The sequence below is a fragment of the Mus caroli genome, unplaced genomic scaffold (genome assembly GCF_978045245.1).
Source record: "Mus caroli unplaced genomic scaffold, Mus_caroli_1 scaffold_10, whole genome shotgun sequence".
In the NCBI taxonomy this organism is placed as follows: domain Eukaryota; kingdom Metazoa; phylum Chordata; class Mammalia; order Rodentia; family Muridae; genus Mus; species Mus caroli.
In genome coordinates this window covers 58,866,354-58,881,155 of record NW_028227265.1, presented here as the reverse complement: position 1 = coordinate 58,881,155, position 14,802 = coordinate 58,866,354, and the positions used below count along the sequence as shown (strand labels likewise).

The 14,802-nt window shown below is 50.6% G+C and overlaps 1 protein-coding gene across 1 annotated transcript in view; it reads left to right on the top strand.

The window, feature by feature from the left end:
* The window catches only part of Ell (elongation factor for RNA polymerase II), a 53,800-nt gene that overhangs the window by 28,977 nt on the left and 10,021 nt on the right, over positions 1 to 14,802 (top strand). The window contains exons 2-5 of the mRNA XM_021169735.2: positions 5,134 to 5,181; positions 11,013 to 11,134; positions 11,271 to 11,434; positions 13,560 to 13,825. Of these exons, the coding sequence (XP_021025394.1) occupies positions 5,134 to 5,181; positions 11,013 to 11,134; positions 11,271 to 11,434; positions 13,560 to 13,825 (600 nt within the window). The remainder of the gene's footprint in view (positions 1 to 5,133; positions 5,182 to 11,012; positions 11,135 to 11,270; positions 11,435 to 13,559; positions 13,826 to 14,802) is intronic.

The following is a 14,802-nucleotide window of genomic DNA, read 5'->3' as shown; positions in this document are numbered from 1 at the left end:
AATCCAAAATCTTTTAAAAGTCGTTTCTCAACTATGGGCTCCTGTAAAATAAGTAGTTTCTTACTCAGGAGGGAAGGGCCAGGACACAATCAAATCAAATCAAAACCAAACCCTAACTGTAAGTAACTCAGTATCCAGTTGTATGGTGGTGGCACTTGCCTTTAATCCCAATACTTGGGAAGCAGAGGCAGGTGGACCTCTGTGAGTTTGAGGCCAGCCTGGTCTATAGAGTGAGTTCCAGTTCAGTGGAGGTTACACAAAGAAACCTGTCTCAACACCCCACCCCACCCCAAAAAACAAACAACAACCAGAAGAGCTCTCAATAGCCAGTATCTTTGTTCAAGATCTTCTGGACTGGGGCTGGAAAAATGTCTCAGCAGTTAAGAGCACTGATTGCTCTTCCAGTAGGTCCTGAGTTCAATTACCAGCACCCATATGGAGGCTCACAACCATCTATAATGGGATCAGATACCGTCTTCTGGTGTGTCTGAAGGCAGCTACAGAACTCATATACATAAAATAAATAAATCTAAAAAAAAAAAAAAAAAGATCTTCTGGACTCCTCTAAGGGGCTTGGATCACTTCTCTGTCTCTACCATGTGGCCCTACACACAAATACTATCTCCTAGGGACAGCTTCACTCCATACTGGTTTTGGTGGCCAATAGTGACATCTCCAAAATATAGGTTCTTCTACTGCAAATGGGCTGCACTTTCACCAATTGGTTCTCCTGGGCTCTCTGCAGGGACTCCAGGCCTAGTGGTACACAGTTCAGCTGCTCTCCATTCCCTCTTCATGCCTTCAAAACCGGTACCACCTGGGTGTCTCTTATAGTTTAGCTGCCAGCGTACTACATTGGTCACTTTTGGAACACAGCTTCTATATATCATCCTGGGAAACATGTCTCAGAAGATCTCAAGCCAGTGAAGCCAGTCTCTTAATCACAGCTGATTATCCAGCGCTGTGACCAGCATCCACTGACCCAGCAGTGGTGGTTTTACTTACTAGTTTTGGTCTCTTGTTTTGTTAATCACAGCCAGTTCTTCAGCTCCAGCTGATCAGACACCACAGCTTATTCACACAAAAGGCTTGTCTACCAAGTTCTACACTTTTCCTTCTGAGACTTGACATGTCTGGCATCCCATCGTCTGCTGCACTGCTCTCAGTATTCTTGTGTTCCATGGTATCTCACTGGATAGCCTTGCCTCTCACATGTGACCAGCTTTCTTTCAGTCATTGGCCTCACAGAGCTCTGTACAGGTCTACTTAGTGAGCGGAGCTAAGAGCAGCTACCCCCAAAGACACATTTCACTCTCTGCAGTGCACACTCAGCATCTTCTGGGTGTGGTGGAGGACTTAAAGGGTCGCCCTGCTCTGGCCCCTGCTACCTCAATAGGACATATTGAGAACTAGGGCTGCGTTGTGCTGCCCTGTCTGCATAGTTTCCAGCGGGAGGCATTTGTTCATTTACCTGCTCACTTACTTTACCTGAGTGGCCTGTGCTTGGTGCCGTGCAGCTTGGCTGGGTCACTGTGTGCACGAGGACAGCTGCCGTCCAGCTTGGCTGGGTCACCGTGAGCAGGACAACTGGGATGCCTCTCCCCTGTTTGTGTGTAGAGGAAGCCTGTGACCCACTGAGACCCAGTGCTTGCAATGCTGCCATGATCACCTATAAAGGCCTCTCAGAGCATGGCGTGCAGACATGTTGCTAGGAGTTATATGCCTTTCAGGGTGGTGATGAGCCATGTGTTAGTGGAGGGCAGATGCCAGCCTTAACAGCTACAGCACCTTGCCTTGGCTACCAAGGCTGTGTTATTTCTTGTTCTGGTTTGGTTTGAGACAAAGTCTCATGTAGCCCAGGCTGGCCTTAAATTTCTGAGTCACTAAAGGATGACTTGAATTCTGACCTCCTACCGTCTCTAAGTGCTGTGTTTACAGGTGTGCACCACTATGCCTAACTCCAGGTTCCTTCTTTCCCAAGTCTACTGGAGCAGCCATTGGCACCACATAGCCTGCCTGAGCTGCCACTACACAAGCTGTGGTCCAGTGCAGAGCCGCCAAGCCCTGCCATTCACAGACTTGACCTTCTGCCCAACTAGCACCCACTGTGCACTGGCCAGATTGGAGTAGGGCTGGTGCTGAAGCTGCCTAGACCCTCAGCAGCCCAAGTCCCAGGGTGCTGGGCACCTTCTGACTGGAACCAGCCAAAGAGACAAGGCTTCTACAGGGTCCTTGATTGTAACCCTTTCTAGACCTAGCTGAGAGGGTTGGGCTTTCTAGACCTAGCTGAGAGGGTTGGGCTTTCTAGACCTAGCTGAGAGGGTTGGGCTCTAAGAACGTTCTTAGTTGGGCCAGGTGGATGTGTGGATGTGATGGACCCCGATTGCAGCAGCCTTGGTCCTGTGGTAGGTGTGGCAGGAGTGGTTGGTTTAGAACACAGGACACCTTTGAAGAAACTTAACTCCTTCAGCCTCTCAAGGCCTTTGAGTCTGTGCTGTGTGAAGAGATTGGGTGTGAGGTACCTGCTGTCTTCATGGCCTGTCTGCACTGAGTGGTAACAGCTAGAGCCAGCCAGGCTATTGGGTCCCTCCACCAGCCACTGGCTAGTGGCTGGCACCATCAGGGTAGCTCACCCAGGTCACCTGGTTTCCCCTAGACTGGCTCACTAAAAGGGACTCCAGCTGTCAGGCACATGGGCCAAGGCAGTGATGAACAGCTGTGGTCCTCTGTTGTGGAACACTGAGCAATGCCCCTCCTGGTCTGTCTTTGTTAATCAGTTTTCACTTTGCAAGGTCATCGTGACCTTGTGACAGTTTGTGGGTCATGATGGCATTCTGCCCTGAAGCTGTTGGCTTTTGAGGCAAGGTCTTGCCCTGCAACCCAGGCTGACCTGGGCCTCATCACCCTCCTGCCTCAGCCTCCTGACTGCTGGTGCACCACCATTCACAGCTTGTTCTGTTGTTTCCAAGCCTGTCCATACCTGTCCATAGCCCTTTGGGGAATTGCAGTCTAATGACAGTAGCAGGATAGGCTGACTGCTCAGGTGGCTGCTAGGTGGGGCCTCTTGTCCAGGTGAATGGCTTATTACTGACATGAAGGACCCAGCTTGTGTAGCTAGAAGCCTAAGTCTGTGATGGCAGCCAGGTCATATGGGGACAACCACTTGAGGTCAGCCATCCCAGGTCCATGAGGAAGGCTGAGCTACTGGGTGTCTCTGTCTGTCCCTGTCCTCTGAGGCAGCCACAAAGTACTTGCTCTACAGAGCAAGGGCCTGCTCAGCCAACAATGCCACTCTTCAGAGCTGCTCCCTGGGCTGCCACTCCAGACTCCATGCACATCATGAGGCACGTGTCCTTTCCTGCCTTCCTGCTGGCACTCAGCAGTCCTGCTGCACGGTGGCTCCTATGCTCTGCTTGTGCGCTGTCCTCTAGAGAGAGCTTGGCCCTGGGGTGGACCTGGGCCAGTCCTTGCACCTGCTGCTTCTCCCCCTGAGCACCTCCTAGGCCACAGGCCCAGTGCCACGGTGTCACTGATATTTTTGGCCAGCAGGGCCAGCTGACCTGTCTGACTCCTTTGCTGTGAATGGCTCTTGTGTCTCTCAAAGGCTTCCTTTAACCTGCCTTGCCATTTATGGTAAGCTATGGCTCCAGTGACAGACCAAGCGTGTATAATTCTGAAGAAAGTAGAGGGATAATGAAAGGTACTTTCTGTCTGTTCAAGATTCTGTACAGAGGGTGTTGTTCTGTAGTCCCTTCATCCACAGAGACCTCTGCATAGACAGGCAGTGCACACTGCCACAGCGGAAGTATCAGAGGGATTTTATGGTTTGAATTTTCAGTCAGTGTCTCAAACAGCCAAGGCTGGCCTTAAAAACTTCCTATATAGCCAAAGATGTCTCCAGGCTGGGGATTCACTCATGTTGCCTGTGTAAATTCTCCTGGTGTCCCTAGTATGGCATCCCAAGGTATAGGATGGGACTGGGGTCAGCTCAGTGACAAATGTGCATCTGATGTGCCCAGCATCACATGAGACTCAGCACCCTGTCCAACATGTGCATCCATGTTTCTCACCTGGGGTGGGGCTGCCACCTCCCCTGCCTGCTCAGCATCATGGTGTGGATGTCCCACCATGGGCTGCACATACCAATTCTGTCAGTTTGTCTGCTCAGCACCTACCATTCCAAAACTCTCTTGTCCTGTCTGTCTGAAGGGCATCCCAGCACATAGCTGTCTTTGTACCTAAGGGCTTGAGCAGACTCTGTGACCACTAGGTGGAAGATTGGGGGATGTCGCCCCACCCCTCTGCTGGGGGCCTCAGTGTCTTCATGTATGCTGCCTCTTATATGTGGTTCCCGTATGAAACACCAGTGTTTTGTGCCATGGCTAAGGAGCTGACCTGGGTATGAGGGACTGACTCTGTGGTCTGCTGGGATGTGACTAAGGAGCTCTGAAGACAAGGAGGCCTCTGCCTTTGCCTTGGGGGCAAATGTGTGTCATTTTGTAGGGCCACTGGCTGCCTCAACCTGTCCACCTGTCCGCTGGTGAGATGTACAGCATGCCCTTCCTTGCCCTCCCCGAGCCTCAGGAGCTGACCACCCTACAGAGGCATTTAGCTGTATAGAGCCTCACATCTGAGGGGAAATGGAGGGTGTAAGAGCCTCCCAACAGCAGCACCTCTGAGAAGGTGGTCTGGCCCCAGGGTTCACTGAAGCAGACTGGAGGACTGTGGGCAGGCTGCTCTGGGTTGAAGCCTTCATGCAGGTTTCCTTTAGAAGCTGCTACATAGACACAGTGACCAAGCCCCTAGCCAAACCAAAGGGCTAGCCTAGCTTCACGCCAACAGCAGCAGGCATGTATGATGTGAACCTCAACAGGGCTCATGGGCTGCATCTAGTAGAGTGTTCTTTGCTGGGGACCAGCCTCATGTGATCTGCTTCCTCCTCTCCCTGGGAGTCACAGCCTATGACAACATCCAAGGCTCTTGATCAGTGTCTACTTCTGTGTCTTTGGCTCTGGCAGTTGGAAGAACTTCTTCTGAGCCTTTAATACCCAGGGTGTGCTCTGGCGCTTTGTGGCTGGAAGATATAGATTGTCAGTCTGTCCATTGAAGCTTTCCCTTTTTGTTCTCTTTTAGGATTCTGTGTCACTGAGACCTTCCATCCGATTTGAAGGAAGCCAAGGAGTGAGTGTTCCCTGTCCTGACACATATGAGCTATGGGAGAGGGAGGGCACAGGTGGCTTCCTGCCTGTCCATCTCTGAGTTGCTCCAAGTCAGGCTCCTATGCCCAGTGAAGGCCATGTGTGAGAGGAGGGTGGTCATCTGGAAGCAATCCTTGGGGTGCCCTCTCAAAGGTGGATGCCATTCCAAACCCCAGGTGTAAAGCACACCCACCCATCCTCACCACCTTGTGGATCTTGTGAGGGAGAGTTGCTCTCGCACTGAAAATTCTCCTGTCAGCCTCCCAAGTCGCTGGGTTGCTTGTCTGTGCCCAGTCCTATCTAAATAACTTTTTTTTTTTTTTTTTAAAGATTTATTTATTTATTATATGTAAGTACACTGTAGCTGTCTTCAGACTCTCCAGAAGAGGGTGCCAGATCTCGTTGTGGGTGGTTGTGAGCCACCATGTGGTTGCTGGGATTTGAACTCTGGACCTTCGGAAGAGCAGTCGGGTGCTCTTACCCACTGAGCCATCTCACCAGCCCCTCTAAATAACTTTTTATTTGAAGTTGCTGCCTCACCACTGGCCTGCTCAGTGCCCTCTAGCCCATGAGATGAGGTGGCTGTGGTGCATTCCCTGTGTCTCTTAGGGCTCTGGGGCTATGTGCATGTCTGAGTGGGAAAGGTCATCTTGGCCACTGGCCCCTCCTGGGCATTGGCCATGGGGCTGCAGTCCCCAGGTCAGGCTGGGTGGGGCACTAGTGTTCCCACCTCTCTCCTGAGAGTGCCAAGATCCTACAGGTCAGCTCTTACATCTGCCTGTGAATGGTAACCAGAAACATGGCATGCCTCAGCTGCCCACATAGCCTACAGTTGCTGGACCATGAAGCCCTAGGGAACACAGCCATTAAGGATAGCTTCATCCCCGTTTTAGTCCAGGTTCTCTAGAGAACCAGAACCAATAGTGTATGCATAGACAAAAGGGATTTATTAGAATGGCTCTCAGGTTGTGGTGCAGCTGGTCCTCCAATGGCTGTCTGCCAGCGGAAGACCCAACAGTCCAGCAGTTGTTCAGTCCATGAGACTGGATGTCTCAGCTTTTCCTTAGCAGGCACCATAACCCTGAAGAAGTAGGCTCTGATGCCAGTGAAGGAGTAGACTTGCTAGATAGAGCAGAGCAAGGGCAAGCAGGCAAAGTGTCCCTTCTCTCATGTCCTTCACCTAGGCTGCAGGCAGAGGGCCCAGGGTAAAGGTGGATTCTACCCACATCAGAGATCTGGACTAGAAGCACATCTTCCCACTTCAAATGACTCAATCAAGGAAAACCTTCCTTATAGGTGTACCCAAATACTTTGGTTTTAGTTAATTCTAGATGTAGTCAAGTTGGTGAGCAAGAATAGACATCACAGTCCCATAATTGTGGCCAATGAACAATGGGTTTATTCTACAAGATTCGTACCAGCCTTGTCTTTTACCACTTCTGTGCTTTGGTCAGAGGCCACAGCTCATTTGTGTGTAGTACACTACTACCCCACTTGTCATCCTAGGCTGGCTTCAAACTCATGGTTCTTCTGCCTCAGCCTCCTTTAGAACATGCCACCTGTTAAGGGTCTTGATGTCACACACCACTGGGCTGGATGTCTGGTATCCTTTTGCCTCTGCAGTCAGTGTAGCCAGAGCCTGACTCTAGGAACCTATGATGCTCAGCACAGACCTGATGATGGCCACCCAGGACCCTGGTGTCAGTAGAGTCCCAGAAGCAGTGCCTTGGCATGGGTCTCATACTCAAACCCCAGGCCCCTGTAACATTTGCCTGTGTGCCCTGCTCCTTCATGAACCTTGAGCTGGACCATCCTTGGCCTCTGGCTGTATGGGCATTGAAGCTGCAGCCTCTAAGCAATAGTAAATACTGCCTGGCTGACCCTATGATGAACAATACTTGGTGTCTGTGGCTATGTAGCATGGTTCAACCCGAGTGTACCACCCATGTTTGCAGCTGGTGAGGCAGGATGGTCAGAGACTGAGATGTTGTCTGTGTGTCTAGAGTCAGGGACTGTAGAAGGACTTGGATTGCCATTGGGCATGCCTGTTGTACTGTCTTTTAGGACAGTGTTTCTCAATTTTCCTAACACTACAGCCCTTTAATCCAGTTCCTCATGGTGTGGTGACCCCCAACCATAAAATTATTTCCGTTGCTACTTCATAACTGTGATAAATGGTAATGTAGATATCTGTTTTCTGATGGTCCTAAGTGACCCCTTGTGAAAGAGTTGTTCCACCTCCAAAGGTTATCAGGATCCACAAGCTGAGCAGACAGGGACTGCATAAGGAAGGATGTGGAAAATTCCAAAATGTTCAGGACCAGTGTTAGCTTAGTGAAGAGGCTGGGCAGGCTGCCCAAAGGGATAGTGTGGGGAGGGGAAGGAAGCCAAATCCCCCGTGTGCTCTCTGAGACCTGCTGAGATCAAGATTAGGCCAATGCAGACAGTGGTCGTCCCTGCAGCACTCTTGGGTGTGTAGGCTACTGGGTGTGTCTTGAAGACCAAGGGCCACACAACCACAAAAGCATTCCTTGTTTGCTTTTTGTTGGTTTTCTTGAGACAGGGTTTCACTGTGTACTCCCTGTGTCCTGGAACTCACTCTGTAGACCAGATTGGCTCAGAGATGCTCCTGCCTCTGCCTGCTGGGATTAAAGGCATGAGCCACCATGCCCTGCCCGGCAATATGTTAATTTCTTTGAGACAGAATTCATGTGGTGGCTAGCCTTGTTAGCCCTGTTTGGTTTTTTAAGATTTAATTTCAGGGCAGCAGTTTAAAGCAGTAGCTGTTGTTGCAGAGGACTCAACTTAGGTTCCCAGCACCTACATAGTGAGCAGCAGGGAGACTCATCCAGGGCACCTGTGCCCTCTCCTGAGCTCAGGCACCAGCAGCACCTGTGATACACAGGCACACAGACAGGCAAAGCACTGGTGCCCAGAAAATAAATCATTTAAATTTTGCTTTTTTCTTTTTTCTTTTTCTTTTCTTTTCTTTTCTTTTTTTTTTTTTTAAAGATTTATTTATTTATTCTATGTAAGTACATTGTAGCTGTCTTCAGATACCCCAGAAAAGGGAGTCAGATCTCATTACGGATGGTTGTGAGCCACCGTGTGGTTGCTGGGATTTGAACTTAGAACCTTCGGAAAGAGCAGTCGGGTGCTCTTGCCCACTGAGCCATCTCACCTGCCCCCCCCCCTTTTTTTTTTTTTAATTTGGAGATCTCACTGAATTATTATGGCAGGATTTGAATTTTTTTGTTTTTTTGTTTTTTGTTTTTTGTTTTTTTCGAGACAGGGTTTCTCTGTGTAGCCCTGGCTGTCCTGGAACTCACTCTGTAGACCAGGCTGGCCTTGAACTCAGAGATCCGCCTGCCTCTGCCTCCCAAGTGCTGGGATTAAAGGCGTGCGCCACCACCCCCGGCTAAATTTTTCTTTTTAAAAATAGTTATTTTTGTGTCTGGTCTCTGGAACTGAAGTTACAGATGGTTTTGAGCCATTCTGTGGTTGCTGGAAATGGAACATAGGTCCTCTGAGCCATCTCTCCAACCCTAAAGAGAGTGTGTGTGTGTATGTGTGTGTGTTGTGTTTTGCTTTGTTTTGTGTGTGTGTGTGTGTGTGTGTTGTGTTTTGCTTTGTTTTGTTTTGTTTTAGTTATTGTTGTTGAGACAGGGTTCCTCTGTGCAGTCCTGGCTGTCCTGGAACTCAATACACCAGACTGGCCTCAAACTCAACAGAGATCCTCTAGCCTTTGTCTCTGCAGTGGTGGGATTAAAGATGTTTACCACCACCCCCTAGTTTATTTCTTATTTTTAATTGTGAGTATATATCTTGGGAGAGGTGGTTGTTCACAAGTTCAGGGTCCAGAAAAGGGTGTTGGATCCTCTGGACCTGGAGGTACAGGCACATGTGAGCTGCCATATAGGTGCTTAGAACTGAATGAACTTGGATGCTCTGTAAGAGCAGTGAGTGCTCTCACCTTCTGAGCCATGTGCCCAGCCTTACTGCTTCTTGTTTTAAACTGAGAAATACTGCTTAAAATACTTCTCAACTGTTACCTGCCCCACCTTAGTTCCCATGAAAGACCCCTTCCCTTCCCACAGGTCATCTTGAACCAGGATTACAGTGAAAGCTAAAAGGGCTCTACGTGAGGCCAGTGACCCTGGTAACCACACCCCAGAGCAGCAGGGTGGCCCCCAGGCCTGGGTCCTCAGACCACCCACACTCCTCAGACAACCTAGAGCCAAGCTGTCACTGGGGCTGGCAGCAATCCACAGGACAACTGGAACCCTACCTACAAGTGGCAACTGCATTGCCTGCCATCCTAGACATGAGCAGGCCCTGAGCCACACCATCAGGTTATGCTGCCACTACCCACTGGGCAACTGAAACATTGACCATGGCAAATCCTGCTCCCTTTGAACCCTGGCCCTGAGTAGCTCCCCCAGCTGTCACCTCCACTGTGGCCTAGATGATACGGCATCAGCACCCTGTATGCACCTTGTCCCTAGCGGTACAAAGCTACCTTTCTAAGCCTCAGTCAAAGCCCCCAACACTGAGTGGTACACGGTGCCCTGCCTGAGCCTGGGTGAGATCTTTTGCAGAGCCCAGGGGTCCACCCAGATCAGGACATTAGCAAGGAGTCTAACTGTCACTAGGTGTGACAGTAGCCACATGTATCTCAGGGCTTGTGCCAAGGGAGTGTCAACTCCAATCCAAGCCTGAAATATATGCCAGAGTCAGATGGCATGGAGGCTCCACATGCTGGGCATACTCAGAAACCCCTTGCAGTTCCTGCACCCACAGCCAGGTGCCTGCTTCCTGATGCCATTTAGTCCAGCCAAGTGCTAAAGCCATACCTGGAAGGACAGTCAGGACCTTAGCAGGTAGAATGAGTCTGAATGGCATTGCCTTCATGGCTTCTTGCAGGCTGCAGTGTGTGTATGTGTGTGTGCATATGTCTGTGTTATGCATGCACATATGAGGCTATGTGCTTCTGATTGGTGTGTGTGTAAACCTTACTCCTGGGTGAGGTTTGAGAGGCAGGCTGGGGTCTGACTTATTAGATGCTGGGTGCAGACCCGGTGCAGACCACTCTGTCCCTTTCTAAAGCTGATGAAAGCATCCGGGGCTGAAGTTGGGTTCAGTAGGTAGACACTTGTCTTGCAGCATTCCTGAGATCTCTGAGCTCCATCCCCAGTGCCAAGCAAACCAGGTGTGGTACACATGTGTCATCCCAACCCTGAAGAAGCAGACTCAGGACAAACAGGAGTTCAAGGTTAACCTAGGCCATATTGTTGAATTGAGTTCAGGGTAGGCTAGGGACCCTGTCTCAAAAGACAAACACATTTAAGCTACACACACATATGCGCCACATGCATTTGCATTAAGGTAGACATAGGTGGTGGGGACCTTTCCCATTTGGTATGGAAGCTGTGCAGATATAGGGTGGGGTGTACTGTGTCTGTAGGCATGCTAGAAAGGCTGCAAGCTGTCCTGATGGCTGCTGTTGCTGCTGTATGAGCTTTACCTTCATGGATGTTCCAAATGTTCCAGTGCAGGTCCACTGGCCAGGCGGAAAGCCTGAGTGGCATATAGCCCCAAATAATGGTGTCTCCAGAGCCCAGTGGCTGGGCTGAGCTCTTTTATTGCTTAAGTGACCATCTTGTCCTTTTATGCCAGAATGTGCCAAAGAGGAAAGTGCCCATGTATCCCTACTATGCAGGTTGCATGTTGTAACCAGTGCATGGCATCTGTGAATGTGGCTTGTACTGAAGCTTCCCCATGCCAAGGACCGCAGTGACACCTCTCTCCCTACAGCACATCTCTATACCCCAGCCTGACTGCCCAGAGGAGGTGCGGGCCTTCTCCTTCTACCTCTCCAATATTGGCCGCGACAGCCCTCAGGGCAGCTTTGATTGCATCCAACAATATGTATCCAGGTAAGGCTACCTGCCCTCAGGCCCCCAGGGACCCCAAAACTACCACAGCTAAACTGCTGCCTCTCTTCCGGTGTTGTAGGTTGGCATGGGTGGCTCAAGTGACACCCTAATGGCAAAACTTCCTCTTGTTTTACAGCCATGGGGATGTACACCTGGACTGCCTGGGCAGCATCCAGGACAAGGTCACAGTGTGTGCGACTGATGACTCCTACCAGAAAGCACGACAGAGCATGGCACAGGCAGAGGAGGAGACTCGGAGCCGAAGTGCCATCGTCATTAAGGCTGGAGGCCGATACATGGGTGAGTGGCAAGCAGCATGCTGGAGCAGAGGTAGCTGGAGCAGAAGCTTGAGCACGTGCTCCCTAGGCAGGGGATATCTGTCCAGCCTCGAAGGGCGGGATGCTGGGGGCTGTGGCTAAAGGTGCCATGGGAGCCCCAAGTGAGACAGAGCCCTGGGTGAGCCACCCTCTCGTAGCTCTTGACCTTGCTGATCTTCGTCAGAGAGGTACAGAGGTATGGGTAGGTCAAGGCCCCACTTAGTTGTTCTCCAGCTCTTCCCAGCTATTCCTTCATAGGCCACTGTGGCCACAACTGCAGACTAGAAGGTGAGTGAACACTGGTGACATGGGGTCAATCCATCAATCAAGTGTTCCCAGGGAAGGAAACGGGCCTGTCTTATCTTTATGAGGTTTTTAAATTTCTTTTGATAGTGTGTATATGTGTGTATATTCTCCCTCTCTCCCTCCCCACCCTCTCTCTCTCTCTCTCTCTCTCTCTCTCTCTCTCTTTCTTTCTTTTTTTCTTCCTTCCTTCCTTCCTTCCTTCCTTTTTTTTTTTTAGACAGGGTTTCTCTCTCTGTAGCCGTCCTGGAACTCCCAGCGATCTGCCTGCTTGCCTCTTCTTACCATGTTTTCCTTTTTTTTTTTTTTTAAAGATTTATTTATTTATTATATGTGAGTACACTGTAGCTGTCTTCAGACACTCCAGAAGAGGGCGCCAGATCTCATTACAGATGGTTGTTAGCCACCATGTGGTTGCTGGGATTTGAACTCTGGACCTTTGGAGGAGCAGTCGGGTGCTCTTACCCACTGAGCCATCTCACCAAGCCCCCTTACCATGTGTTCAAGGCTGACCACTGTGCATTGAGTGGTTGCCCTGTGGAGGACTATTTCTCAGGAGCTCAGCAGTTCTCAGGTTCCTATATTTCTTTGTAGGGTTAAGGCCTTCTGGTCTTTCCCTGTCCACTTTAGCTTATGTAATGAGTTTGAGGCCAGCCTGGTCCACTGAGACTCTGGAGGGTGGGAAGTAGGGGCTGGAGAGATGGCTCAGCAGAGGACCCAAGTTTGGTTGGAGATACCCAAGTGGCCGCTCACAACTGTAACTCCAGTTCCAGGAGGTCCAGTGCCCTCCTTGGCCATTGCACACATGTGCACAGACATAACAAACACGCAAAATAATCATACATATAAAATAAAGAGTGGGAATTTCACATTGCTCTGGCAGCTCTGGGTAGGACTTGAGCAGTTAGAACATGGCTAGACCTTATCACAGGCACTGCTTTGGCACTGGTGTTGGGGCCTGGTGACAGAAGCCTTCTCCTCAAGGCCAAATGGGGTGTGCACACATATGAGTGAATCTGTGGTTAGCAACCTCATTTTGTCAACCTTGTTCGGTACCTCTAAGACTCTTGAATATAATTATAGGCACATCTGTTGTCTCAGCATCCAAGGGGCTGAGGCAGGAGGATGGTAAATCAAGATAGCCTGGGCTATATAAAGAGACCTATCTCAAACCACCTTCCTAGCCTTGGATGTACTCACCCCAATTCAGAGTGTCTCATTGGCCCCAGCTCACCCTATGACCTGAAGCCAGGCACATCATTCTGACCCAGGTGTGAAGGGAAGTGTTAATACTAGAGGGAATCCTCCTGGCCCAAGGCCTCCAGGCTCCCAGCTTGCTCTGTCCTGAACAGCTGTACAAAATGGCCTCCTGATAACTACAGCTGCCACAAAGCACTGGGTGAGACTGGCTCAGCCAGAGACACCCAGGTCTCTACTGCAGCCACTAGGGCAGCCCAGACACTGTGACTCATGCTACCTCTAAAGTTGCAATAGCCAGGGCTGTGGGGCACTGCCTGAGGGCACCTATGTTTCAAGTGAGGGTTCTGATTTCACATGCAGGGGTCCACATATCCTGTGCTGGTTGGTGTTCCATATTGCTCAGGCCCTGCCTGGGACTGTGTCAACCTCCAGTGCCTTCTGCCTGTGGGCTGTGGCAAATGCCCACATTCACACAGTTTCTTAGTCTCTCCCCACCTCTCTCCTGTTGCCTAGTGCTTACTTTGCTATACTGTGGACCACTGATGCTGTTCTTATGGCATGGTATGTGGTTGCTTCCTGTGCCATGAACCAGGCTCTCATTTCAGGGAAAAAGGTTCAGTTTCGGAAGCCAGCGCCGGGGGCAGCTGATGCAGTACCCTCCCGGAAGCGTGCTACCCCCATTAACCTGGCAAGTGCCATCAGAAAGAGCAGTGGGAGTGGAGCCAGCAGTGTGGTACAGAGGCCCTTCCGAGATCGGGTGCTACACCTCCTGGCCCTGAGGCCTTACAGGAAGGCTGAGCTGCTGCTGCGGTTGCAGAAGGATGGGCTGACACAGGCAGACAAGGACACCCTGGACAGCCTGCTGCAGCAGGTGGGTACAGACCAGCCTGACCTCGTGCTGTGCAAGCAGGCTCTCTAGCTTCATGGCAGTCTCAGGCCTGTCCTCATAAGGTCTTCAGTGCTTCCCCCCGCCCCACATACACACCAACTGGATCCATGACAAGTGATACCTGCAGACCTATATGTGCACAAACTGCCGGTGGCCATTACCTGGAGACTCGCTAAGAGCTCATGTCTGGCTGACTGTTAGCCCTGCACTGTTCATGAGGTCAGCCTGGCACCTCTGGGCTATGTCTTCCTGATCTTTCCACACTGGAAACATCTTGGGACTCTGAAAAGTGAACTCTCATGCTGACTTCATGCCCTGGCTAAGGGGTGGTGAGCTTGCTCAGTGCAAAAGGAACTTGCTGTCTGGTGACCTGAGTTCAGTCACAACATTCCCCACCATAATAATTGACAAATTCAAGGGCTAGAGAGATGGCTCAGTGGTTAGGAGCACTGGCTGCTCTTACAGGCATACATGCATGGTGATAGTGGTGGTCCATACCTTTAATCTCAGCCCTTGGAAGACAGAGGCAGCTGGATCTCTTGAGTTCAAGGCCAGCCTGTCTACCTAGTGAGTTCCAGAACAGCCAGAGCTACTCAGGGAAACCCTGTCTCAAAAATAAATAAAATGTCAGCGCCAGCCAGGCTTTGGGGACAGTATAGAGGTGGATTGGGGTGGCCTGGCCCCTGTGCTCTTGTGACAACATAATATCAAGTCTCAGAGAAAGCTCTGGAATCAGGAGAGACCATGGTCAGCCTCTGCCTCAGGCCATGGAGTACATGCATGCAGTATACAATGGAGCCAGAGGCATCTGAGGCTCTATGCAGCTCCCAGGGCCTCTCATCAGCCATGCCAGGTCTGACCTTGACAACCTGGTACTCTTGAGTGTGTGATGCATCTTGTGAGGGGCAGCAGTACCCCACAGGTTTTGAAAATGGGCCTATCTTGGGCAGGGGTCACGA